General features: G+C 45.1%; 2 protein-coding genes across 3 annotated transcripts; both read right to left on the reverse strand.

Moving 5' to 3' along the window:
• Window positions 1-4,980: 4,980 nt before the first annotated feature.
• Window positions 4,981-5,889, reverse strand: LOC131306807 (uncharacterized). Its single transcript, XM_058333233.1, has one exon. It carries the CDS (start codon window positions 5,887-5,889, stop codon window positions 4,981-4,983), a length of 909 nt encoding a protein of 302 aa, XP_058189216.1.
• A 4,955-nt stretch (window positions 5,890-10,844) lies between these two features.
• Window positions 10,845-15,221, reverse strand: LOC131308213 (uncharacterized). 2 transcript variants are annotated; one of them, XM_058335064.1, is made up of 6 exons: window positions 15,163-15,221; window positions 14,969-15,052; window positions 12,139-12,430; window positions 11,825-12,005; window positions 11,109-11,337; window positions 10,845-11,033 (listed from the first exon to the last, which is right to left on the reverse strand). In XM_058335064.1, the coding sequence occupies exons 3-5, from the start codon at window positions 12,412-12,414 to the stop codon at window positions 11,237-11,239; spliced, it is 558 nt and encodes a 185-aa protein (XP_058191047.1). In that variant the 5' UTR covers window positions 12,415-12,430; window positions 14,969-15,052; window positions 15,163-15,221; the 3' UTR covers window positions 10,845-11,033; window positions 11,109-11,236. The 2 variants fall into 2 exon arrangements, with proteins under 2 accessions (XP_058191047.1, XP_058191048.1); XM_058335065.1 differs by having other exon boundaries at window positions 11,109-11,350; window positions 15,163-15,219.
• Window positions 15,222-25,591: the final 10,370 nt, after the last annotated feature.

The raw sequence follows: 25,591 nt of genomic DNA on the forward strand, positions 1-25,591 counted from the left end.
CGATGGGAGTGTCATCGTGACTTTGGAGACGAAGGAGAAGGTGACGTTGCAGCCTAGTGTGTTGTTTGCCGAGGCTCGAGAGGAGCATCGACCTTTGCTGTCCGACATCTTTTTTCAGTGGCCCAGTACCTTTGTTCGGCTTGGCAACATGAGTACCTTTTCGAGGAGGTTAGCACTAGTTTCCTTGGTATCATTTGTGGAATTGCTTGAAGATGTGAGCTTGCTCAAGGCTACGCCTGAGGAGCTTGCATCTGTGTACGGTGGTCTGGCTGCGTTGGGAGGTTATCAATTGGAGGTTGACTAGCTCCGTAAGAGGATAGACCAGATGGCTTTCCTTCTTGAGCTCCCCGCTTGGCGGGATCGATTGGAGAAGGTAAGTAAAGAATTGGAGGAAGTTGAAGCGACGGCGGCGCGATTGAGGAAAAGGAAGAAAAAGCTTGAAGGTGAAGTGGCCGAGCGCGAGAGTGCCCTCTCGGGAGGCTTCGATATGTCTAGTCATGCCAGTCAAGGGCTACGGCGGTGAAAAAGGATTGGGTGCCGGGTGGTTCACTCTTGTTTTGTTGATGCTCATTTCCTTTGTAATGTCTTGAACTATCATGTTTTATAAACATTAGTAATGGTAGTAATGATCTTCATATGTAATGAACCTTTGGTAACGAAAAAATTGGAGGAAGAATCCTTTGGTGGTTTGCCTTTCTTTTTGTGCTTTCACTTCTCGTTTGTAATAGGCTTTTGGCAACGAATGCATGGAATACCCTTGTCTTGCAATCTCTTGTTTGTATTTACTGTTTTGCCTTTGGTTATCGTTTTACCGAACTGCATAAAAGATTCTCTCTTTTTTTTTGACGGAGTTACGTGATTGTTTAGGCGTGTGGAAGGGCATCGCTTTTAGGCGAGGGGGGTATCTTCCAGATGTCCCTAGAAGGGAGGTGTGTTTTTATTTATTTATTATCTTTGTCCCCCTTTTTGAGTAATTTGGCAGAAAGAGAGCATCGAGGCGTGCAGGAGGGGGGGAATTGTATGATCGCGGGTAATATCTTTATTGGTGATTAAAAATAAGGCAACGCTCGATATCATTGTGATTTCAATGGCGATTGGTGGATGGAGATGATCCTGTGGTGCTTTGGCTGTCGACCAGTGCTAAACGTGCAGGTTGGCCAAGCCCAGGATGGAGGATGGGATGGTCAACAAACCCCCGACGAGGCCAGGCTTGTGACTCCCACGGCGTGGTGGCTAAGAATATTGGTAGACAATATCTCAACAGGGCAATCGGGTGAGGCGATGCTTGGCGGCGTTCAATGATGATTCATGTATGGAGTCCGGCGGCGCTTTGGCAGTCAACCCATGCTAGGCTGGTTGGCCAAACACCGAAAAGGGATGATCAGTGAGCCCCCGATTAGGCTAGGCTTGCGATTCCCTTAGAGTGGTTGCTGAGAATATTGGTAGACAATATCTCAATAGGTGATCAAGAGGGAGGCGATACTTGGCGTTGTGGCCATACAATAAGGAGAAGGAAGTAGTTTTTTTTTTAGTACGATAATCAAACATGGAATGAAACTATGCTCGGCGGCGATTTCAGTGGAGAGAGCCTAGACAAAAAGGCTAAGTCCCCATCATTTTTATGTGGAGAAGGGATAATTTGCTGGTGAGTTGTTAGAAGGATTCAAACTTTCGGCGATGTTATTACATAGACGGCACGTCTATCAGCGCGGTAATCTCGTTGTGGTAGGCGCCCAAGGGAGTGCAGTGGAGTTCATTATTCCATAGTATCCACGTCCATCCCAACGAGTAAGGGATGAGGGGATCCATGATGGCGGAATTTGCAAATCCAATAGTTAGGCTCATCTGCTTGGCAAGATCTCCACCAATCCATGTGTTGGAGACCACCACCAAATTCGATTGGTGCAGTGTAACGGTGTCAAGAAAGTACTTGTAAAAACTCATGCAGATGGCCCCTTTGCAATTCCACCATAGGATTGTTACTGGGCGACGGGTGGAGGGCCTTGGTGTGTCGTTGCTAGATATTGGGTCTTCCTCTTCCGCAGTGGGTAAGAAGGCTGGTCCTAGGCCTTGGGATTGATCAAGGGCGTCGAAAGTTGTGACGGAGAGGCGGTACGACGGTTGGCCGTACATTATCAACTGTTCGGCTGAGATTCTCAATTGACCAAAGCCGCGGGCCAAAATAACCTCGGCGTGGTGCACGCTGGATGGGAGAATTAGTTCTATATCTTTTCAAAGTTGGTGAGTATGCGTCGGGAGGTCGTTTGGTGACCAGTGAAATTGGAGGTGGCGTAATGGGAGTGAATCCCATGCTTGAATGAGTTCCTTAGTGAAGGAGGCTTGCCCAGACAATGCCATGTGGTGGTTTTCCTCCACCAGATTTTGCGGCACGCCTCCTTTTATAAACCAATTTGGTGGGGATTCGACCCCCTCCCTTAGTAGGAGGAATTGCGTGTCCCCCGTGCCTGGGAGGCGCTTCATCCGCGGGATGTAGTTCCACACCAGAGAATTGGGTCTTGCTCGGGACGGTGTCGGAGTGTGGAGGTACCTTGTGATTGGTGATTGAGGAGCCATGGTTGAGGTGACTGGAGCAAGCATGAGAAATGCGAGGAAGAGGAGAGTATCTGTCGACTCAAATGTTTGACATTGGTGTTTTTTTTTTTTTGTTCATGGCGTGAAAGGTTCCGGTCCTTTTTAAAAGGGTTTGGTGAATCTTTGAGACTTGACGTGTCATGGCTTGAGGTGAGATATTGATTTGGACAAGTCATCCCAAATCATAGGAGAGTCAGGACTAAGATCTGGATTTACTTGTATTTGGAGGTTTAGGGTATCTGGGTAACATTTTCACGAAAGAAGGGCGAGTGAATTCGGGAAGTAGGGGGAATCTGAGCCAGGCTTATGAGCCTAGGACTAATTCGGGGAATGAAGGAATCCGGGTTAGGCCTATAGGCGCAGGGCTCTCTTGTGTTTGGCGGTCCGAAGGATGAATCTTAACATTTATGGGAGAGTTGTCACTTCGTAGACATGACTTATCATTGTCTTTTAGTCAAGCTTGCCGAATTTTGAGTTCTTGGGATTCTCTTCCTTATTTTTTTAGCAACAAACATGGAGAAAGCCTTAAAGCGTGGAGGAATGAACTCATATTGATAAGACTCCCAACAGGGAGGTACAATACGGGGGCATGGAGGAATACTTAAGACATGGAAGATTGAACTCATAATTTAATAAAGCTCCTAACAAGGAGGTACAGTACGTAGTGTTCACCTTCTCGTGGAGTTCCATCGCATGATTAACTCGTAGGGCAAGCATAAAATGGAACTCTTAAGAATTAGAACTTCTTTGATTACACCGAATAAAAGCTTGCATAATAAAGGGGAGACATATGCTAGGGGTGATATGCTTTCAACCACTTTGCGTTGATGGGTGGGATGAGGACATTAGAGTCCGGCTCCGAGAGTCGGTAGTATCCATTCTCGTTCGCTTCTTTCACTACGAACGGTCCTTCCCACTTCGCAGCGAATTTGGAGGCTGACTTCCCTTTCATGACATGAGGTGCCACCTTCAAAACCAAGTCTCCCTCCGCGAATTGTCGCGGCCTAACCAAGGCGTCGTAGGCTTGAGCTATCCTCCACTGATAGATGCGGAGGTTAGCCTGCGCCCGATCCCTTTGTTCGTCCAGTGCTTCCAACTCGCTTGGTCTTGCGTCATGGAGGACCTCGCTTCGTAGCGCCACCCGTGCCGACGGTATTGCAATTTCTAGGGGGAGGACCGCCTCGGCCCCATAAACCAAGGAGAAAGGGGTCATTTGGGTGGGTCTTCTTTCGGAGGTTCGATAAGCCCAGAGAGCCATGAGCAAGGCATATGCAAAATTCTTTTGGTGATCCTCTAACGTTCGGCCCAATATTTTGAGGAGAGTCTTGTTGGTCGCCTCCGCTTGCCCGTTTCCTTTAGGATAATAGGCCGTGGACTTGTGGTGAGTGACGTCATAGGAGAATAAGAGTTGCCCGACTTGGCGGTTGACAAAGGGTGTGCCATTGTCAGAGAGGATGACTTTGGGAATTCCAAATCGGCATATGATGTGCTCTCGAATGAAATTGGAGACGGCTGGTCCGGTCGCCCTTTTGAGAGGGATGGCTTCCACCCATTTTGTATAGAGCTCTGTGGCGGTGAGTATCCAAATGTTCCCTCTGGAGGGAGGGTTGATTGGACCAATCAAGTCCATGCCCTAAGTATGGAATGGCCATGGGGTTCTGATGGCTCGAAGGTCAACAGCGAGGGCATGAATCATATTACTGTGAACCTGGCACGCCTTACACCTTTCGACATGGTTTTTAGCATCCTCTTCCATGGTGGGCCAATAATAGCCTACATGGAGTAAGTGTTGGAATAGCTTGGCTCCTCCCTGGTGCTCAGTCTTGTGCGCAACTTCTAATGCTTTTGAAGTTTCAGGACCTGCTAAGAACTTTAGAGGTTTTCCTTCGAAACTTCTTCGAAAGAGTTCTTCGTTGTGAACAAAGAACTTTGGAGCTCGTTTCTTGACTATTGCCATGTCAACTCGATCAGGAGGTAAGCTACCATCGGTCAGAAAATCAATGCAGGGTTTCCTCCAATCACTGTATACTCTGATGAAATTGCATTCCGCCTTGGAGGGGATTTCTCTACATTTGGGACATTTACTCTGCAACGCCGCCGCGTCTGTCACCATGGTGGGCCAATAATACCCTTGGCGTTGGAGTCGTCTATAGAGGCTTACGTCTCTGTTTCCGCATGATCACTCATGAACTTCTTGGATTTTGACCTTGGCTTCTTCCTCCCCAATGCATCGCGCTAGCAACCCTCCGGAACCCCTATAGTATAGAACTCCTTGATAAATGGTGAAATGTTTCAAATTGCTGAGGGTTATGGCGGCGGAGGTACTCTTTAGTTCGTTGGAGATGGGGGTTCTCCAATCTTCAATTTCTTCTTCGGGAAAGATCTCGGCTACGGAGCAAGGCACGCTTCTCTTGAGGATTTCGATTTTGGTTGGCACCCTAAAACTTCCACCTTGGAGGCGAGGGTCGCGAGAGCGTCGGGATGACGATTCTCTGAGCGGGGGGCATGTTCCAAGCGGAGGGCGTCGAATTTGCTTGTTAATCTCTGCACAATGGTCCTGTAAGAGGCAAGCGGAGGTTCTCTAATTGCATATTCGCCATTCATTTGCCGGATGACTAGTTTGGAGTCCCCTTTAATGCATAGGAGGGTTATGCCGCAATTCAGGGCAGCCATGAGGCCAAGGATGAACGCTTCATACGCGGCTTCATTGTTGGAGCAATGAAAATCGAGTTTGTAGGAGAGGTTGATCTTTCCTCCACTAGGGGCCGTTAGAACTATTCCAGCGCCTCCACCTTTAGTTGTGGATGATCCGTCAAAACTGAGGCTCCAATCTCCAACCTCCACTTGTGCTGCTTGGAACTCATCTCCTGGCAAATCTTCGGACGGGGGTTCGTATTGGCCACTTGGAAAGTGAGCCAAGAGGTCGGCCAGAGCTTGGCTTTTTACCGCTCGAGGGGCTTTACAAATGATCTCATACTCCGCCAAAGAAAGCAACCATCGGGCCGGCCTACCAGCTAGAGCTGGGCGATTGAGGAGGTACCGGATTGGATCACATTTCGTGATGAGATGGAGAGGGTATGCAAGGAGATAGTGGCGGAGCTTCTGTGCGGCGAACACAAGAGCGAGGCAATGGCGTTCTATTGGCGAGTATCGCGATTCCACCCCCTGTATAACCTGGTTTATGTAATAAATCGGCCTTTCGATTCCATCTTCCTCTTGAGCTAGGAGGGCCCCAATGGAGTGGGGAGTGGAGGTGATGTATAAGAGGAAGGACTTTCCTTGTTGAAGAGGAGTCATTGTGAGTGGTGAGACTAATGCCGCTTTGATAGCCTCAAATGCCTTGTTGTGTTCCTCCGTCTAGATAAATTGGGCATCTTTCTTAAGCAAACTTCTGAATGGTTGGGTGATTTCAGCCATGGCGGGGATGAACCTCCGTAGATAAGATGTGCGCCCCAAGAATGTTTGAAGTTCATCCACGTTGGTAGGCCGGGGCATTTCCCGGATTGCAATGACTTTGGCAGGGTCGGAATCAACCCCCTGGCGATGGACAATGCAGCCAAGGAACTTGCCGGCTGTGACTCCGAATGCGCAATTTAGCGGTTCATCCGTAGCTAATACCTTTTGCATCTCTCAAATACTCTTCGGAGGTCTTCTAGATGGGTCTCTTGTTCTTTGGATTTGACTACCAGATCGTCCATATAGAACTCGAGTATGTCATGGAACATATCGTGGAAGATGGCAATCATCGCCCGCTGGTATGTGGCTCCGGCATTCTTCAAGCCGAATGGCATAACGGTGTAGAAAAAGTTGCCATTGGGAGTTCGAAAGGAGATTTTAGGAGCGTCGTCAGGGGCCATCCTGATTTGGTAGTATCCACTGAATCCGTCCATGAATGAGAACATGTGGTGCCCGAAGGCCGAGTCCACCAACGTATCAATGCCAGGAAGAGGGAATTCGTCCTTCAGGCAATATTTGTTCAAGTCTCTAAAATCCACGCAAACGCGAATTTGCCCATTCTTCTTTAGCACTGGGACGATGCTGGAGAGCCAGGAGGGGTGTTGGATGGGCCTGATGAATCCGGCTTTGAGGAGTTTGACCACTTCATCCTTGATCTTTAACTCCACGTCAGGCTTGTAAAACCTAACGCCTTGCTTCACCGAACGAGCCGAAGGCACCACATTGAGTTTATGTGTGGTGACTCCGGGATCCAATCCTGGCATTTCGTCGTAGTTCCATGCAAAAATGTCAATGTACTCACGGATGAGCGCAATGAAAGCCTTCTTTTCTCCTCAAGAAGATCTTTGGCTAGAAAAATTGGTTTTGGAGGCATGCCCGTTGGAGCCAAGTTCATTTCCTCTAATTCTTGCTTTTGAGGCCGGGGCCCATCTTGTAAGCATTCTGGAGCCACCTTGACTTCTTGGAGGGCTGGGGGTTGCTCTTCCCGGCCTTCATCTGGTGTTGTCGACTTTTGGATTGTGGGAGGTTCTATCTTCTTCTTGTTCTTCTTCGTTAGCTTGCTCGATTGTTTTTGCGTAAGACTAGATAAGGAGCAGCATTAAGTGAGGTATTCCACGAGGTACCCTTCATCCTCGTGGGCTTCGTGACATTCCGCTAGGGAGCCAGCTACCCCAGGCGAGGAGGCTAGCTCCCCGCACCTTCTCAAGTGGTAGACCTCTTTACCGTCCGGCCTCGTGTACTTCACCAATTTGGGGCCGACGTTATCCTCCGCGGGTGCTCGGGCCTTGGCCAAGATAACATCTCTAGCCCGCTTTTTCTAGTTGGGGTTGTTTGTGGATGGAGATCCTTCCTTCGGGATCTCATCCCATTTGGGGATCGGGATGCCCCTAGGAGGAACCGGGGGCTTTTCCTCATTTGGGTCGTCGTAGAATATGGCATCCGCCATGTGAGCTTCTTCCGGTTTGAAAGGCTTTTGAGAACTGACAATGGTGACCAGACCATTCTTGTAAATTCCCTTCATGCATTGGTGGTATGTGGAAGGGACCGCTGCATACCGGTGCATCCAAGTCCTACCGAGGAGGGCTTGGTAAGTCGTCTCGGAGTCGATCATGTGGAACTTAGTGGCAGATCGTATCGGCCCCACGATGATGTCCACTTGGACAAATCCCAGGGATTGTTGGCTATGGTTTTCGAATCCGAAAATTGTGATGGTTTGGTTGACTAAATGGCCGGATGGGATGCCCGCCGCCTTGAAAACAGAGTAAGGTAGGATGTTGAGCGAAGCTCTGCCATCTAGAAAACCTCTTTGAAACTCCATCCCATTTATGGTGACCGGGACATACAAGGGCCTGTTGTGGGGGAAAGGGAGTTGTCGGTCGGCCTCTGTGAAAGTGATGGGAAGATGATTGTCATAGAGAATCTTCCTCACAGAGCCGGATAGACCCATGCATTGCTCTCCGTGCTCTTCTGCCACGCGAAGTATGGCCTTGGTCGCCTCGAATCTTGTTGCCTGAGAGAAGCCAAACTGATCAAATAACCATTAAATTTCGTAGAGTTTTGGAGGGAGGAGGCCCGCCTTTCCTTAAAATTTGGGCACTCCGGCCCTTTTGTGTAAGCTATTTCACACGCGGTGGGTTCCTCATTCTCTTCGTGGTGGGAGATAGTCTCCATCATGATAGCTTTCCCATTATCTTTGTGATTTGGGAGGGGGTTCCGGAGGACATCTTTGGTCGCCGTGAGCTCCACGGCTTCTTCAACCATAAATTTTTTGAACAAAGTTCAGAGGCCCCAACAGTCTTTGGTAGGATGGCGGACCATCCTATGGTAAATGCAATAGTCCGGATGTTCCATATCTCTCCGAGTAGGTTCCTTCCTAGCTTCTAGAAGCACTACCTTGCCGTCTTGTACCCAAGCATCCAAGAAAGCTTAGGCCTCCGCTGCTGTTACCGGCAGAGGTGGAGGCTCATTGTACTTCGGGCTTTGTGCCGGATACCCCCGACCTCGATTAGGTTGTGGGCCAGAGGCCGCGTAAGCCGTTTGTCTGGAACCCGGATGCCTTCCACGAGGAGAATGTTGGTAGCGAGGTGGAGGAAGTGGGGGTTCCACTGTTTCATTCAAGTTCCGGGCCGCCTCATACAATGCGGAGAAATCTGAGAAATGGTGAATGACCATATGGGGCTTGAAGGTCGGCTGCATTCCGTCCACACAAATCTTGGCCAGGCAATCTTCCGATATCGATTCCTAAACATCCACCGATAGTTCGCGGAAGCAGCGGACATAAGCATTCAAGTCCTCGGAGGGCCTTTGAGTCACCTTCATCAGTTGGAGGGTTGTGAGGCGATCCTCCACATAAAAGAACTTGGAGTAGAACTTTTTTACCATGTCCTCCTAAGAGAGGACCGAGCTAGGAGCGAGATTGGCATACCAGGAGTACACCTTGTCCGTCAAGGATTTGGAGAACTCTCATAGCCTTAAGTTACGATCACCGCTGTGGACGCCGAGGTTGTCCACAAAACGGATGATGTGCTCTTTGGCGTTTCCCTTCCTTCCGTCGAAGCGGATGAACTTAGGGACCGTGTATCCCTCTAGATATGGCATGCTTGCGATCGCTATGGGATACAGAGGGCAGAGGTCCGCATTGGGGGCAAAGGCGAGGGGTTTCTTTTCGGATTGGATGAGTGCTCGTACTTGCTCGAGCGTGACGGGGGTTGCGTTTGTCGTGTTCTGGACTACGGCGGCTGAACCCACGCTTGTGGAGGGGGGCTTTTGGGAGCTAATCTCTGGCGGAGGAGTAAGCGTCTCTTTGGATTGGAGGTTTTGTGCTCCCTCACCAATTTGGTTGTCGCGAGTTTCGGTTTGAGAGCCAATAGGATGAGTTCCCTCCGTCTCTGCCTGAGGCGGAGGAGGGGTGGTGCTTTTCTTCTGCAAGGCGAGTACGGTCTCCATCAAGAGGTTTTGGTTTTGTTGCATCATGGCAAGGGCTTCGATCACCAAACGTAGCTGTTCGATGATAGCGGTTTGCATAATGGGTTGTATTTCTTATATGACAGGGTCGGAGGTTGCCTTCAAGCCCTCAACACCGCTCAGTTCAGGAGCTCCTGTTGGTTTCTTTGGAGGCATTGTAGCAAGCACCAATCTTCCCCAGCAGAGTATAATGTGGGAGGTAGAAGTGGAAAGAGTACCCGAGGTCGCCCTCCGGGTATATGGCGGTTGCTACAATGGTGCTCGAGACCACCGGAGGTGGAGGAGGAGAGAGCTCGGGGCGAACTTAGAGAGAGAGAGAGAGGGATGGCAGTGGAGAGTAGGTGTGTGTTAGTTGTTGTCTTGAATGCTTGTTGAGTGATTGTCTTTTATGAGCCTTGGAGATGAGGGAGAGCCAGGTGTAAGGCTCCTCCCCATTGGTGGACAAAGTGGAGGTTGACCTCCTTTCCTCTTTTAGTTCCAAGTCAGGCATCGGAACCCATAACCGAGGAACCGACAGAGGCTATTTCGATGATACATGGAGACCCGTATCATCTGCCGAGGCAGGCAAGGTATGATACGGGTTTCGAGGCGCCAGGCAGGAGGTATGACACTTCTTCCGAGATGTCAGATGGCGGTCAATGCCCCCTCTCTCTCTAGGACCGGTCAAGTTAGAGCCCGCCAGAGGCAAGCTCGTCCTCCTTGACAAACCCCTCGCTCTAGCCTCCAAACTACATTCCTCCTTAGGTCCCAAGCGAAGTACTTAGGCCCTGCTCCCAGCCTAGGATGGTGTATAGAGTCGCCTTTAAGTATTCGTGGAGTCTTCAAAATGTTAGGTAGGAGGTGAGGTGTCCGGAGGTGACCTCACTCCTCCGCGGGCGAAGAGTTCTTGGAGGAGACCTTGCTCCTTCGGGGGCGGAGTTCGTGGAGGAAGCTTCCTTTGGCGGAGGCAAGGTTCATGGAGGAGGCCTTGCTCCTCCCGGAGGTGAACATTGTGGAGGAGGCATGCTCCTCCTCGAGGTGAACCTTGTGGAGGAGGCATGCTCTTCCTGGAGGTGAACCTTGTGGATGAGGCATGCCCCTCCTGGGGTTGAACCTTGTGGAGGAGGGATGCTCCTCCCGGAGGTGAACTTTGTGGAGGAGACATTCTCCTTCTGGAGGTGAAGCTTGTGGAGGAGGGATGCTCCTCCTGGAGGTGGATCTTGTGGAGGAGGCATGCTCCTCCGGGGGATGAACCTTGTGGAGGAGGCCTTGCTCCTCCAAGAGATGGTCACCGGCGGGGTTTTTGGAGAGGGTGCATTCGGTTGCAAGATATATTGTATACCCACATCTATTAAGCTTGTCCACTGTTCGGGCTTCACACCACCTGGGGGGTTGCTTCTTGCATACTCAGCCCCCTTTGCCTTTACAAGCTTATCGTATTTTTTCTTCAACTTATAGGTGTAGTTGCTTATTCTTCGTCCACATTGTGTTGCCACTGCCTTATCAACATCAATAGGATCTCTTTGCAAATCAAACTTATCCTGCAATAGTTGATATTTTAGATAATGACTTCGTTGTCATTTAAGAAACAATAAATAAGTAGATCTTGCAACTACCATCAGTCGCTGAAGTATAGGCCCTTTAACACTGTCATCCAAGGCCTTCCACCTACGGATGCCAAGGTCCATCACATGTGTCCGAACCTCAAAGCCAATCTTTGAGACCAATTTAGAAGCATGCTCCCCTACCGCTGCACGGAACTGTGGTGGAATGGGAACTTTAAGCCTTCCATCTTTATCAATGACCCTTTGTGCCAGTTTGCCTCACATAGGCCCACGAGTGCGTCTAACAGTGTGTACTGTTGTAAAGTACTAGTAAGAAGTTTTTCCAATTGGCAAGTGAAAATATATAGCTATAGTATGTTTCAAAAATTCATGGAGCATGGAGAATCAAATGACCCTTGACTAAACTCACACAAGCAGAGGTCAATATGCAAGTAGATTTTGCACCCGTTCGAAATGTTCTGTATCCTATGCGAAGTGTACAGATTTAGGAATAACATATAGTGACGTTGGAGCCTTCATCAATCTTAACTGTACTCCCAAATTGCTGGAGTTTGGTGTACAGAAAAGATAGTGGAAGTATATAAGCACATCTTATAATGGAGAAAAATTGCAGCAGCAGTAACATGTGCTTTGACAAAAAATGAACATGCAGAAAAAGAAGAAAGCTGATACAAAGGTAACAAAAAAAGGCAGCAGCTACTGGTTTATTCAGACTTAAAAAACAATATAATGAATATAAAAAATAATTCTTAAACTACATCACTCACCGACATTGTTGTTAGCTAATGCCTCACTTTGTGGCTGGACAATGGGAGGTGGTAGGTCCTTGGTATCCATGTTAGGTTGTGGCGTCGATCGGGTGATCCTCTCGGAGATCATAGTTGCACAGGATTCTGGCTTTGAATGGGACTGTGGCGCTCTTTGACAACCTCTTGGCATCTCCAAGGCCTATAACAACACAATACAAAGTGTCCAAGCATAAATATACAATGTACATATAACAAGACTACTAGAAAGAAAGAAAGAAAATGTATAGATACATTATTTTTGCCTATCATTAACGTGTACTTATATATTGTACCTGCTCAAAAGAGTCAACCGACTCACTGTCATGGCCAAGGTCATCCTCATCACGTGAAAGTCTATAGCCATCATCCTCCAACTCAACCCTAGTACGCTTTCCATTTTCAGCAGTAACACGTTTGCGTTGCTGAACCGATCCCACAAAAGGAGTTGCAATACTCTTCACCCCATGAGATTCACAGATCTTATTGTTCCTCTTTATCTTCTCATAATCCGGTATGAAATGAGTTGATAGAAAACTAGGTTGGAGCAACACTTTTCCTCCTTTGGACATTTTGCGTAACTATGAACTAGAAAATAAACACAAACATTACTAATTTTGAAGGCAAGATTCTTTCCATTAAAAAACCAAACTATCATATATATCATAATTCAAACTCCATTACATAAACTTGTTCAAACAAAAATCCATCAACATTGTTTGTACTTTAGCAAATCTCCCATAACACATATCAAAACAATCCACAAAAATCATTGCCTAAACTTGTCCAACAAAAATCACATAGGTTGTCATCCTTACAAAATAGGATACACCGATACCTAAAAAAATAGGATACGGATACGTCGGGGATACGGCTGTATATTTCATTTTAACCCCACCGTATCCTAAATGTATCCTGCCGTATCCCCAGAGTATCCTTTGCATATCCGAAACATATGGCCTTGTATGCTTGCTGGATCATGTCTGCTTGTGTTTTGAATTTTATGAGAATCCCAGCTGATAGATCCAGCAAGAAACAAACATAATCTCTCCAGCAGCAGAGGGGTAAACATTATCAGATAACATGATGACCAAATAAGAATAAAGGTAACAGCTCTTGGCCCTCCAAATCATTGGAGTTGAAAGAGCAAATCAGACCAAACTAATCCCAGAAAGCTTAACAATCATTCAGAACAGGGGAAAACAACATTGAAAGAGTAATTCAAAAATCATTCATTTCTGGTCTGGTGGCAGCAAAACAGAATTTTCAACAGAGGCAATTGAAACAAAACATCAATACCCAACCCCCTATGACTTCGTGAAAGCTAGTCTCTCAGCAGAAGGCTTCGATGTCGTGTATGATATCAACGGTATGAATACCATAACTTTCTACTCATGTAATTCTCACAATTCATACTCCCCCCTCTACTGCAATAAAAAGAACTGTTGTTTCATTTTATCTGAAGATGTACTATTTTATGGGTTTTAATGAAGATTTTTGGCAAATCTTCAGGAATAGAGGCCGAGGAGGTGGAACCAATATTGGATGCCTTACCAAAGCTCGAACAGTAAGCTACAAACGATCTAATTTCTGACACATCGTTCATTTCATGAAATATGCAGTTGTGTGCAATGACTTAATGATCAGGACAGGTGGTGCTTTGGTTTCTGCAATCAAGCATTTTAGTTTTGGTCTTCTCTTTGACTATGGCCCCAATTACAAATCTAAACACTACTTAAACATTCCAAGAGGAGGAGATAAGAGTACGCGGGAATGACATCAAATAAACAAAGTTGCAATATTTTGAAATTGTCTGTAGTTATAGCACTTTCTCAATATTGGTTTCCAATTTCCACTTGTGAAGCACCAAAACAAAGTCTCATACAGAAACAGAGAAAGGAAAAAGCAAAGCCTCATAGAAATGGAATGGTCATAAGCAAGCCTCAATCTTCAATTAATCAGTAAATTGCTACAATGTACAAGGATCGATAGTAACAATCTAGGGTGAACTAGGGTAAATTGCTAAGAGTGCAGAGACCAATAGTGTCATTGAAAGGTTGCCGAGGGGTCTAGGGGATTTGGTGTTACCGCAATATTCAGAATCTAACTTCAGGGGCCAGCTAATAGATCAATAAAACACTCTCTTGCCTTACAAAGCATTATTTTCGAGGTTTGATTCTGATAAAAAAAAAAACTAATCTAAGTATAATAAGATGATATTATTAAGATTAAAGTTAGAATACTTCTAATTCACTACGTATTGAGGTTATGTTTTTTTTATGCTTGCAGACTACTACTCCAAGTGTAAGAAAAGAGACCAGATAACTAGTTCCTCTAATATACTTCAAAAGTGTAGTTCTAAGGCATTCAATATTTCATCACGTTGCTGTTACATTTAGAACATGCAAAATCAAAAGCTCCAAATAAGAACATTCCTAACTTCTAATTCCATTACCATAATCAAAACATACAAAATACACATCCATTTGAGCAGAAAGTCTCCAAAACTACTATGGATACTAAAATAAGAAGGAAAAAAACAGCTGCGTGCCAAAAATCTTAGGGCTGATGTTCCAATCCCGAGCCAACAGTCTAATATCATATGAGCCCTTAATCCTTCTCCATGAGCAGATAGTTTCTCTAACCCTTCTACATAACCCTCTAATTCCCACTAGAAACTCGTTTTGGGTTGCTCCTTCCAAAACAACCCAAAACGAAAGACATTAAAATTAAGGGACACTAAAATGAGCATAATGATAGCTTTGCATGTGCCGAAAGAGTAAATACGACCAATTTTGTTGTTAATAAAATACATCCAGTATTTTAGTATGTTGTATCTTATCAACAAAATAGCGTTTGTATCTGAAGTTGAGAAAACACAACTAAACTCACCACAGAAATAGGGTGAAGGATTTGTTGATTAAAATTGACAAAAGAAACCAAGACATGAATTTTTATAGCCCACACGACATCTTTTGAACTTGCTCCAAGCCGGAGAGTAAAAATTACCCAATAGTTTCTCTGAAAAATTGATTCAGGGTTCAAATTTCAGAGAGATACGAAGGGAGAGAACCAATTGAATCAAACAATCAAAAATCTAGAACAAAGAGAGAGAGAGAGAGAGACCTGTCGTCTTCGTCTTCTCCAGGTGCGGTGTGGCGTGGAGGAGAAACTGATGGATGTTTACTGAGAGAACGAGAGGGGGAAAATCTGGAAAAGAGAACGATGTTTACAATGTTGAGAGAGAGAGAGAGAGAGAGAGAGAGAGAGAGAGAGAGAGAGAGAGAGATTACAGCGACAGGAAGGAGGGAGTAACCCACCTGTTCGTCTTCGATCGTCTTCTCTGAATCGGAGTTTGGTGTGGCTTAATTAGCTGGTGAGAAGGAGTGAAGAGATGGATGTTTACTGGGGTTGGGTTGTGGGACCATAGATTTTAGTGACAAAATTATTCCTCACTTCCAATTTTAAGTCCCGCCCAATACTTATTACACCTTGCCAAAATGAAATTCAGTAAAATCAAATTGATTTTAGTACCATCAGTGACGAGAAAACTTTCCTCACCCTAAGTGTTCTCTTTTGTGAGGAATTTTTCTGTCGTCTATTGGTTTGAGGATTTCACACACTCGGAAAAAGATATGGAGGGAATTTATTAGCGACGAAAAAAATAATTTCCTCACCTATAATTTCATTTGTCCTCAGTTTTTAGAGACGAAAAAGAAAATTCCTCACCAATTTACTACTATTGGCGACAAAATAAAATTTCCTCTCCCTTAAATTTGTTTTTCCTTCTAATTGGAGTCGAAACATGTTTTTCCTCTCTAAATAGACATATAAGAGACGAAATTTAGTTTCGTCACCAGGAATTTCGTCATTAATTATCATTTTTGTTGTAGTATCTGTTCGGCTTGGATTCAGTACATCAAATAACGTAGCAGAGTACGAGGCACTCTTAGCTGGGTTAAGGAGTGCAAAGACCCTGAAAGTAACAAGAATTAGGGTATATTGTGATTCACAACTTGTGGTGAATCAACTATCCGGGGAATATGAAGCCCGGAGTGAGAAGATGGCAGCCTATGTGGAAGCAGCCAAGGATCTACTTGATACTTTTGAAAAGGTGTACATCGAGCAGATAAGCTTTGGACAGAATGTCCATGCAGATTCACTAGCCTGGTTGGCCACAGTTGTACCAACAGAGCTCAAGAGAAGGGTGGCAGTAGATTATCTTGTTGAGCCGAGCTTTGGAAGGAGCGTGGAATTTGTCTTGGACGTGAACCAAGGACCAAGTTGGATGGATCCAATTGTGTAATTTTTACAATATGATACACTCCCCTATGATAAAAAGAAGCTCACAAAATAAAAACCAAGTCTGCACGGTTTTGGCTGTCACCAGAAGGTAAGTTGTACAGAAAATCCTTCACCGGTCCATATTTACTTTGTGTGCACCCCGAGATGGTGCAAAAATTCCTCCATGAAATCCATGAGGGGACGTGTGGAAGCCATGCTGGGGGCAGGTCCACTGCCCACCGAGAAATTACCCAAGGTTATTGGTGGCCACACATGCAAGAAGATGCAAAGGTGTATGTAAAAATTTGTGAGAAGTGTCAAAAATTCTCACCAATGATTCGAACACCAGCAGAAGATTTGGTGCCATTGACGAGTCCTTGGCCGTTTGCTCAATGGAGAATGGACATCGTGGGTCCTCTCCACAAGGCAACAGCCAAAAGGAAATTTCTATTAGTAGCGACGGATTATTTCACCAAATGGATTGAGGCAGAACCATTGGCCAAAATCACTGAACCTATGATTGAAAGGTTCGTTTGGAAGAGCATTATTACTCGGTTTGGGGTCCCTTATTCGTTGATTACAGATAATGGGTCCCAATTTCAAAAGAAGTTTAAGGCTTTCTGTGCCCAATATGGCATAAGAAATTATTACTCAGCCCCAGCCTACCCTTAGAGTAATGGGCAAACAGAGGCATCCAATAAAACCATTCTTGATGGGATCAAGAAGAGGTTGGATAAGGCAAAGGGAAAATGGCCCGATGAGCTGCCCTGGTCCTGTGGGCGCACCGAACAACACCTAGGAGGTCTACGGGAGAGACCCCCTATTCTTTGGCATACGGAACAGAGGCAGTAATACCTTTGGAGATTGGTCTACCGACCAACAGGACAGCATTGGTTGAGAGTGGGGGAAATGATAGGGCCCTAGAAATTGAGCTCAACCTTGCCGAAGAGAGGAGAGAGAGGGCTCTGGTGCATTTGGCTTCCTATTAGCAACAGCTGATGAAAAGCTACAACAAGCATGTCAACCCATGAGAATTTGGTATTCGAGACCTTGTACTACGAAAAGTGCTCGGTAATACCAAGGTGGCGAACGAAGGCAAGTTGGGGGCCAATTGGGAAGGTCCATATCGAGTAAGTGAGATTATAAGCATAGGGGCTTATAGATTGATAGATATGGACGGAAACCCAGTGCCAAGGCCTTGGAATGTCCACAATCTGAGAAAATTTTTTGTTTAAAAGAATTTAGTTTTATTTCATTTTGTTTTTAGGACGTACTACGTGATTGTGTGGGAGTTATGAATAAATCTCCTTTGTGTTTTATTACTTGTTAGTTGCAAAGGGTATGAATAATGCCCCCTTGAGTTCAAAGGATTATGAATAAAATTATATTTTTGCAATATATCAATTTTTCAGAAATTTTGTTTCCCGTTCTACCTACCTCTAGTTTGTTTATAGAATACAAAATTCGGACTTATATTCCTTTTTTTCGTATTGGGGAGCAGGGCATAGGCATGAATGCTTATGCACGTACGAATACACGTATTATGTGGCTATAGTACGAGAACACTTACGCTTTTGTCTAAAGTATGGGAAACTTAGACTATACAAGTATGCAAAAATCTTTACCTATGCATATATGCACAGATTGCTACGTACGACACAAACTTATAAGCAAGTACGAAACACTTGAATGGCAAAATGACGAACATATGTTTAGATGAATCTATCTAAGTATGAAATACTTAGGGTTCAGTTTAAGTATGAGAAACTTATATGAAGTACATGTTTTCAAGTAAGAAATACTTGGGCATAGACACAACGAAAAATGGAGGTACGAGATACCAGATAAACATTTCAAAAACCAGAGTTTTCGGCCATGTGGGGCCGAGCAAAACAAATATTATGCCACGAGGGGCCGAATACCTATGTTGATGCCACGCAAGGCTAAACACTATAGTCACGCAGGACCAGCAAAAGTGTTCTAAGTGTTAGGAGGAGTACTTACTTATCAGTCCAGATTCTGGACCTCTGGAGGAGTCTCACTTGGAAATTCTTCACTGACCACAGTGTTGGAACCATCACCAACAACATTCTCCTCTAGGTTGATAGGTTCATTAGTTGTTTCTTGAACAGGTGATTGAATAGGATGAGCATCATGAGAGCCAGTTGGTGTGTCCTTTTCGGCATTAGCAAAGTCATCAATCTGTTGCTCCATATCATCCTCATGCTGCCCCATGGAATCCTGAGTATTAGGAAGCTGGCTGCTCGGAAGATCATTATTCACCCAAAGGGAAGAACCTTTTGGGACACCAACCTTTGTTAGGCACGCTTCCTAGCATACCGCCCAGATTTGATCCTGAATCGCTGGCATTTGATCAACATAGCTGGCTGTTGCAGCATCAAAACCTTTTTTGTAGCCTTCTTCATAAGCAGCTTTCTTGGTGCTATCAATTTCTGACAAAGCCTGATTAAGGCTATCTTCGGCTATCTCGAGTTTGCCCTTTCCCTCATTAAACTCAGACTTGGCTTTGTCTCTCTCTCTTTCCAATCTTGAGACTGTTCGGAGAAGCCTAGTGTTGTCATTCAAAAGTCTAATCCTTTCGGACTCAGCTTCTTGAAACTTCTGGCCCAGTGTGATCATCTTTTGGATGAACTGTGAGATATCAAGTTTAGATTAAAATCAGAAATCAAATCACTATGAGATAAGTCAACTTGGGTTACGAGTAAACCAAATTACCTTAATTCCACTAACAAGTCCAGTGGACACCAGCCTGTCAGGGGGAGATGTGGACTCCTTCTGCATATCCACCAACAGTAATAGGCCTCGAGCAAGGGCCAGCGCAGTCTTCGAAGAGCTCACACTATCACCAATATTGATGGGCCGGTCACCTCTAATGAGATGAGAGGTCCAGGCTTCTGGAAGTACTTGGGAACTCAAAGAGAGAGGCGGTTGGTTGGACACGTCGGCCTGCGCGGCAGCACTAGTTGGGTCTTCTGATCTAGGACGTTTGTCTCGATGGGCATCACTGGCATTGAGAGCAGTGTCTGCTCCCCGAGGAGACGAAAAGGAGCGGGTAGAACCCCCCCTGTTACGACGATGTGTAGGAGGACTATGTCCGGTCGATGCCACCCGATCAAAGCCACGCCCCCGGGCAGAAATAGTTAGAAGAGAGCTAAGGTTTACAGGTTGATGAGACATTATACCTAAGTTTGGTGGAGAAGGAGAATATCCAGACGACGAGGATTGACTAGTGTCACGATCTTGAGTTGGTTGTTCGGCTCATCGTTGGCTAGACCATCTAATGATCAAACGTGGTAATGGGACACCTTCTGTAACGCCCCGAATTTTGGGTACGTTAAAAAGACATTTTATTCATAAAATCAAATGGAGTCTGGCTCGTTATTACAATAAAACTCCCACAAGAGTTCAATATTTACACAAATGGAGGGGGTTCTAGGGTTCCTAACTATAGCTCCTCCTGATCCTCCATTCTTGCCAGCTCCTCAGCTCCAAAAGCCTCCACGGTGATCTGCTTACCCTGATCATCTACAAAATCTAACACATTATACCGGCGTCGCCACTCATATAATATGTCAGGGTCACCAAAGGGTAACACCGTGAGCTACAACAGCTCAACAGGACAATCCCATACCCGCCAACCCATAACTTACGACAATAGGTTATAATAAAACATCAATTTCCACATGATACGTATATACACCGATACAAAAGACAATGTCAAAAACACATCTGCAATCGTTATTCGAACTATCGTAGGTGTCCATGATTCTCTTTGTTTCTCCTACGCGACTCATCGTAGACTGTGTCAACATTTTTCACATTTCATAAACGTATCACCTTTTCAAAAACTCGTTTTTAACGCACCCAACCTCGGTTCCGCCGTTCCGGGTTCCCGAGTATCCTCACAATGGTTCCGCCGTCCCGGGTTCCCATTGGCACACATTGCATTGGCTCCGTACCGCGGATAACAAAGCACACACCCAACCTCGGTTCCGCCGTTCCGGTCTCCCGAGTATCCTCACAATGGTTCTGCCGTCTCGGGTTCCCATTGGCACACAATTGCATTGGCTCCGTACCGCGGATAACCAAGCCATACCTCACCATGGTTCCGCTGCTCCGAATTCCCATGGGAACGCACACAACCTCACAATGGTTCCATTTTTCCCGGATCCCCATTGGAACACACACAAAAAACACACACCACACAATGGGCAAGTCCGGCCACATTGCGGTTTCCAAAACATTTCAAAAATCGTTTGTTTAACTCACCCAACCTCGGTTCCGCCGTTCCGGGTTCCCGAGTATCCTCACAATGGTTCCGCCGTCCCGGGTTCCCATTGGCACACATTGCATTGGCTCCGTAACGCGAATAACCAAGCCACACACCCAACCTCGGTTCCGCCGTTCCGGTCTCCCAAGTATCCTCACAATGGTTCCGCCGTCTCGGGTTCCCATTGGCACACAATACACACACATAATGCCACACAAAACTGGTCATTATGTAGTTTCAAAATATTTTCTTCCTCGAAAAATATTTCCTTTCATTAACCACACCCTAGGTGTCATGTTTCTACTTCCTCGGTTCTCGTGTCACGTTATCATGCATAGACTCCGCGGTAGGACAAAAGTAAGCATGAAACATACTAACAAGATCATCCAATTCTATACTACTTATCATGCTAAGTCACCATTTATAGCATAACGCCACATGTACGGATGCCCTTGGAGTGTATCACTTATGCTTATTCAAAGCACAACGCTACATGTACGGACGTCTTTGGAGTGAAATCACTTATGCTTTATCACACCACAAGTAATACAAGCAACTCATATATGCATACTCATAACCATCTTAAATATCAAAAATACAAATACTTCGAGATAAGTAAGTAAGGATGCACAACATATAATTAGGAGTAGCAGATAGAGAGAATCTACCATTCTTTCCTAGCGGTTCAAAATAACAACGTTATACTTGAGTAAGTAAGTAAATAGGAAGTAAGTAAGGATTTCCTTACCGTTCTTCTAGGCGGTAGTAACGGCTATGGAAGGTACGTCGGCTATCGGACGGAGTAACCTCCTACGGTAGTTCCCGGTAGCTTCGAAAGAGAAAGGTCTCTCTCGAAACCTAATCTTGACTAACACTACTCTACTTTATGGATCGAAGGGTGGTCGAGTGGCGGTTTAGTGGCGTTTTTGGATGAGTTTCTTGAAGAACACAAGAAGAACTCAAGAAAAAGAAGAACAAAAGAAAGAACAAAGAAAGAACAAGATTTTTCTAGAGAGAGAAGTTGCTAGGTGAAGGTGTGAGTTGAATGCTTGGAATGGCTTGCTATTTATAGGCAAAACCTTGGGCTCTCCCTCTCCTCTCATGGCCGGCCCTCTCTCTCTCCAATACTCCATGGATTTGCTCCATTAAGTCATCAAATCACCTCACATGTCATGCCATGCCTTGTCCAATCATATCTTAGGTGTAAGGCTATAGAATCAAGTAAGATCTTAGGCTTTTTAGGTGAATCTAGGTAATTATAACCTAGGTCTAGCCTGTAGTCAAAATCTTAGGCTAAGAAAGGCTAGGATAATGGCCCATCATAGGTTGTCTTTAGGCAAAAAAAGACTTAGGCCTATTAAGGTAGCTTGCATGGCTAGGTTAGTCCTTGGATTGGACTATGGGAGATTTGTTGGAAGGAAAGGAGACAAGGGGTACAAGATTTGGTCTAAAACAATAATGGAAGGTCAATGGAGATTAGATTTGCCAAGGATTGGAAGGATGAAAAAGATCTTGGTGAGTACAACCCAATCTTTCTTCTTTCTTTCCTCCTCCTCTCTCTCTCTCTCTCTCTCTCTCTCTCTCTCACAAGTACACTTATATAATATAAATGCAAGAAATAATAGGAAAGGTACAAAGTACAAGATTCTTTCCAAATCCAAAAACCAATAAACAATCCTAATTAGACACATGTCCCATTAAATAAATAAACTAGTATACTAATGTACTCTAGAAAGATCAACTCTCCAATAAATTAATCCAATTGGGTACAAAACCCCAATATAATAAGAGAGTACTTAGGAGAATCTTAGGCCTTAAAGGCTACTAAGTACTTTTTATAATAAAATAACATGTACTTTATCACATGGGGTTTAAGAAAAAGACTAGTTTAATAAACTCATGCACTTGTTGGAAAGATTAAACCTTTTACCCAATGGATAATAAATCCCCTAACTTTTATTGTCCAATGGACAAAAGTTAAAAGGAAACTTTTATATTAAAATATTCAAGGTCCTTTAAAGCATGTGACAAAAGCCTTATATTTAAATATAGGTGTGGTACCAAGTACCCAAATTAAATAAAAAGGCTAGAATTCTCCCCATTAGATTATAATAGAGTACAAGTACTAAGAAATCTAGGGTTTAGATATACCCCAATATTTTAATGCATAAAATCACATGGGAAATCTATACTTGATTATTTAAATAGAACCTTGTACCTTGTTGGAAGATTAAGGCTATTACCCAATGGATAATAATTTTCCTAGCGGGTAAAGACCAAAGGATAAAAGAAGTACAAGTACTTTTATATTTAAAATAAGATTTTGAAAAGACTACATGTACTTTTAGTCAAATATTATAATGAAAGGCTTGTTGTCCAATGGACAAAAATTACCCTAACCATTATGGACCAATGGGTAAAGGCAAAGGTTCAAAAGGTCCAAAAGGTTCATCTAGCAACTAGGTGAGTTTGGTTGCTCGGTTCCTCCAAGAAGTCGGTTGGAAATCTAATTCGATTGGCCCCGAAGGACTAGAATCTAATTACGATGGAAATTTTAACAAGAAATCATATAGCCACTCAAGAGAAAATAAGTAATTCAAATAAAATTCAAATATTTAACGAAAGTTTTACTGACCAAAATTCTGGGGCGTTACAATCTATCCCCCTTAAAACAATTTCGTCCTCGAAATTGGCGCGCGACTACAGATTAGACTAGGTCGCTAAACCGATCTTGGAATCATCGACTATCCCCCTTAAAAATTGGAGTAGGTTACCATCAATCGAATTAAGCCTCATCACTTGCTTAACGAGATGGGTTTGAAGTTGATTCTGTCGTCGAACAGCTTGCCTCGTCGTACGCCTTTGGTAAGGTCTCCATCGTAAATACCAACGCCAAATGCAAAACTTCTACCAAATCATCATGCGGACTTGTATCCTACAAGCGTTCCTTGTACATCCTTGTTGAACCCTCATGCTTCTCGATATTAAACCTATTTCCAAAAATATGAAACAATGGGTCCATAATCGTAAGGCATGAATATTCCATCCTCATTCGGGGAATAAACGGATTTCAGAAGGCAATCCTTGCGGTACTCTATGAACTCGGATATTACGAACGAAGGCAGTGAAAGAACTTATGCAGTTACGGAAAGATAAACCTTCCTAACTTCTCACAGTCGAAGCGTGCCTTCTTTCTTCTTCTCGAACGATGCCGGTGCTTCCCATGGTGACGTATTGGCCTAGTAAATCCTTTGTACATCAGCTCCTTCGATTGGGTCTTAAGCTCATTTAGCTTGCAGGGTCATTTGGTACAACGTCATAGAGATTGGTGCGATTCCCGGTTAAAGTTCTATAGAGAAGTCTATTTCTCCTTAAGGCGATAAGCCAGGAAGTTTTTCAGGGAAAACATCGGCATACTCGCACACGATGTGTGGAAATCCCACTTCCATTCTATTGGCTTCCTTCAATTGGAGACTAGCGAGCCATCCAAATAGTTGGTTCTTCCATCTTGATCTCCTCGTCGCCGAACTCGCTGTCCTTCTATCCCCCTTAAAAGGAATCGAGTCCCTTCTAGGGTATAAGTTGTCACCATTCTTCTAATGGCAGTCTACAATCGCTTGACGTGCAGATCGCTAGTCCATCCCCAGGATTACGTCGAAATTCTCCATGTCGATCACTCTAAGATTGCGAGTTAGGCACGAGTTAGCTACCTTGAGTTTGCACTCTCCACACACTAGACTAACAGTTATACTCCCCCCAGACGGTGATGTTACTTTCGTACACGTACTTAGGGGTTCTGTTTCTAGTGCTAGTGCAGTTACGCAGGCAGTAGATGTAAATGAATGCGATGCTCAAGCTTGTATGCAGGTACTATACAATAGTAGTGTACCTTGGATCACAGAGGGATCCTGCTCCTGTGCCTTAGTTTGTAGCACAAAGATACGCCCTCCAGTGCTTTGCTAGTATCCCATGGGCTGCTTTCCCTTGTTTTGCCCATTCTGCTGCTGTGATGAGCCTCCAGGGTTTTGCTTCATAAAACCTGTCTGTCCAAAGCTCCCATTACCCTCCTTCTGAGGTTGCGAGCATTGGCGACTGTAGTGGCCCATAGCCTAACAGTTGTAGCACCGAACTGTCGTTAAGTCTCGACCACTTCTCTTCTGCTCGCCACTTTCGGAGATTGCAGTCTTCCAGGGTTGGTTGCTTTGAGACGGGGTAAAGGGTTTGGTGGAGTAGGGTCCACGGTTATCGCCGAGGGTTTGGATTCGGATTGGTCCACCGGCATTGCCCGTTGCCTTCCTCCATCGAGTTTTGAAGTCAGCCTCCTCGCTTTCCAGGCGGAGAGCACACTGGACCACACCATTATAGGTGGTAAAGGCGTGTGCCACTACAGCCCTTCGAGTGGTAGTCAGCCCCCACTCGAATCTTCTTGCCTTCCCGTCTTCGGTTGCTACAGCGGTTGGGGCGTAACGGGATAGCTCTTCAAATTTGGCCGCGTACTGGGTCACGGTCATCGTCCCTTGGTTCAGGCTCATAAATTCCTGCTCCTTGGCTAAGCGAAGGGGTGTAGGGAAGTATTTGTTGAGGAATAGGGTTTCAAACTCGGCAAACGTCATGGTGGCTATGGCATGGGTGGCCTCCATTAACTCCCACCAGTAGCGGGCTTCTCCCTTCAGCTGGTAAGTGGCTAAGGCCACACGGTCTCCATTCCGGGTGATCTCCAAGGTGTCCAGGATCACCTTGGTTTCTTTCAGCCAGGCTTCAGCCATGGTAGGGTTAGGATCTTCGTTGAAAGTTGGGGGTCGACGTTTGCAGAACTCGTTCATCGCTCGGGCTCGGGTCATAGGCTCGTTGTCGTGGTTCTGGTTTTGGCGGTTAGCGTTCAAGGCAGTTACAAGTGCTTGCATGATGTGTGCTAGGTCGGGGTTGGGATTAGGGTTAGAGGAGTCACCGGTCTCATATCCTATTCCGCTGCGTCGGTTCACCATCTACGAGTGGAAATTGAAAGGGGGAGGTTTAGTCTACCGAATCGATTTTCCCTTTTGTAAAAGGCGCTTCCTACTAAGGGTCAAATAGTATGCAATGGTACTCTTTTTAACAATAAAGCATGTTTTTCATAGATAAGAACATCATACAACATAAGCATAGAATTCTACTACAAGGCAAGTAGAGACACG

Source organism: Rhododendron vialii, chromosome 11a (genome assembly GCF_030253575.1).
Source record: "Rhododendron vialii isolate Sample 1 chromosome 11a, ASM3025357v1".
Taxonomy (NCBI): domain Eukaryota; kingdom Viridiplantae; phylum Streptophyta; class Magnoliopsida; order Ericales; family Ericaceae; genus Rhododendron; species Rhododendron vialii.

Bases quoted from the DNA above. Each gene is read 5' to 3' on its own strand.
- LOC131306807 (XM_058333233.1), bottom strand. From the start codon at position 5,889: ATGACTCCTCTTCAACAAGGAAAGTCCTTCCTCTTATACATCACCTCC.
- LOC131308213 (XM_058335064.1), bottom strand. From the start codon at position 12,414: ATGTCCAAAGGAGGAAAAGTGTTGCTCCAACCTAGTTTTCTATCAACT. The intron at 12,006-12,138 runs GTACAATATATA...GTGTTGTTATAG, and splicing joins CGGTTGACTCTTTTGAGCAG to GCCTTGGAGATGCCAAGAGG. The intron at 11,338-11,824 runs GTGAGTGATGTA...ACACACTGTTAG, and splicing joins ATTAGCTAACAACAATGTCG to ACGCACTCGTGGGCCTATGT.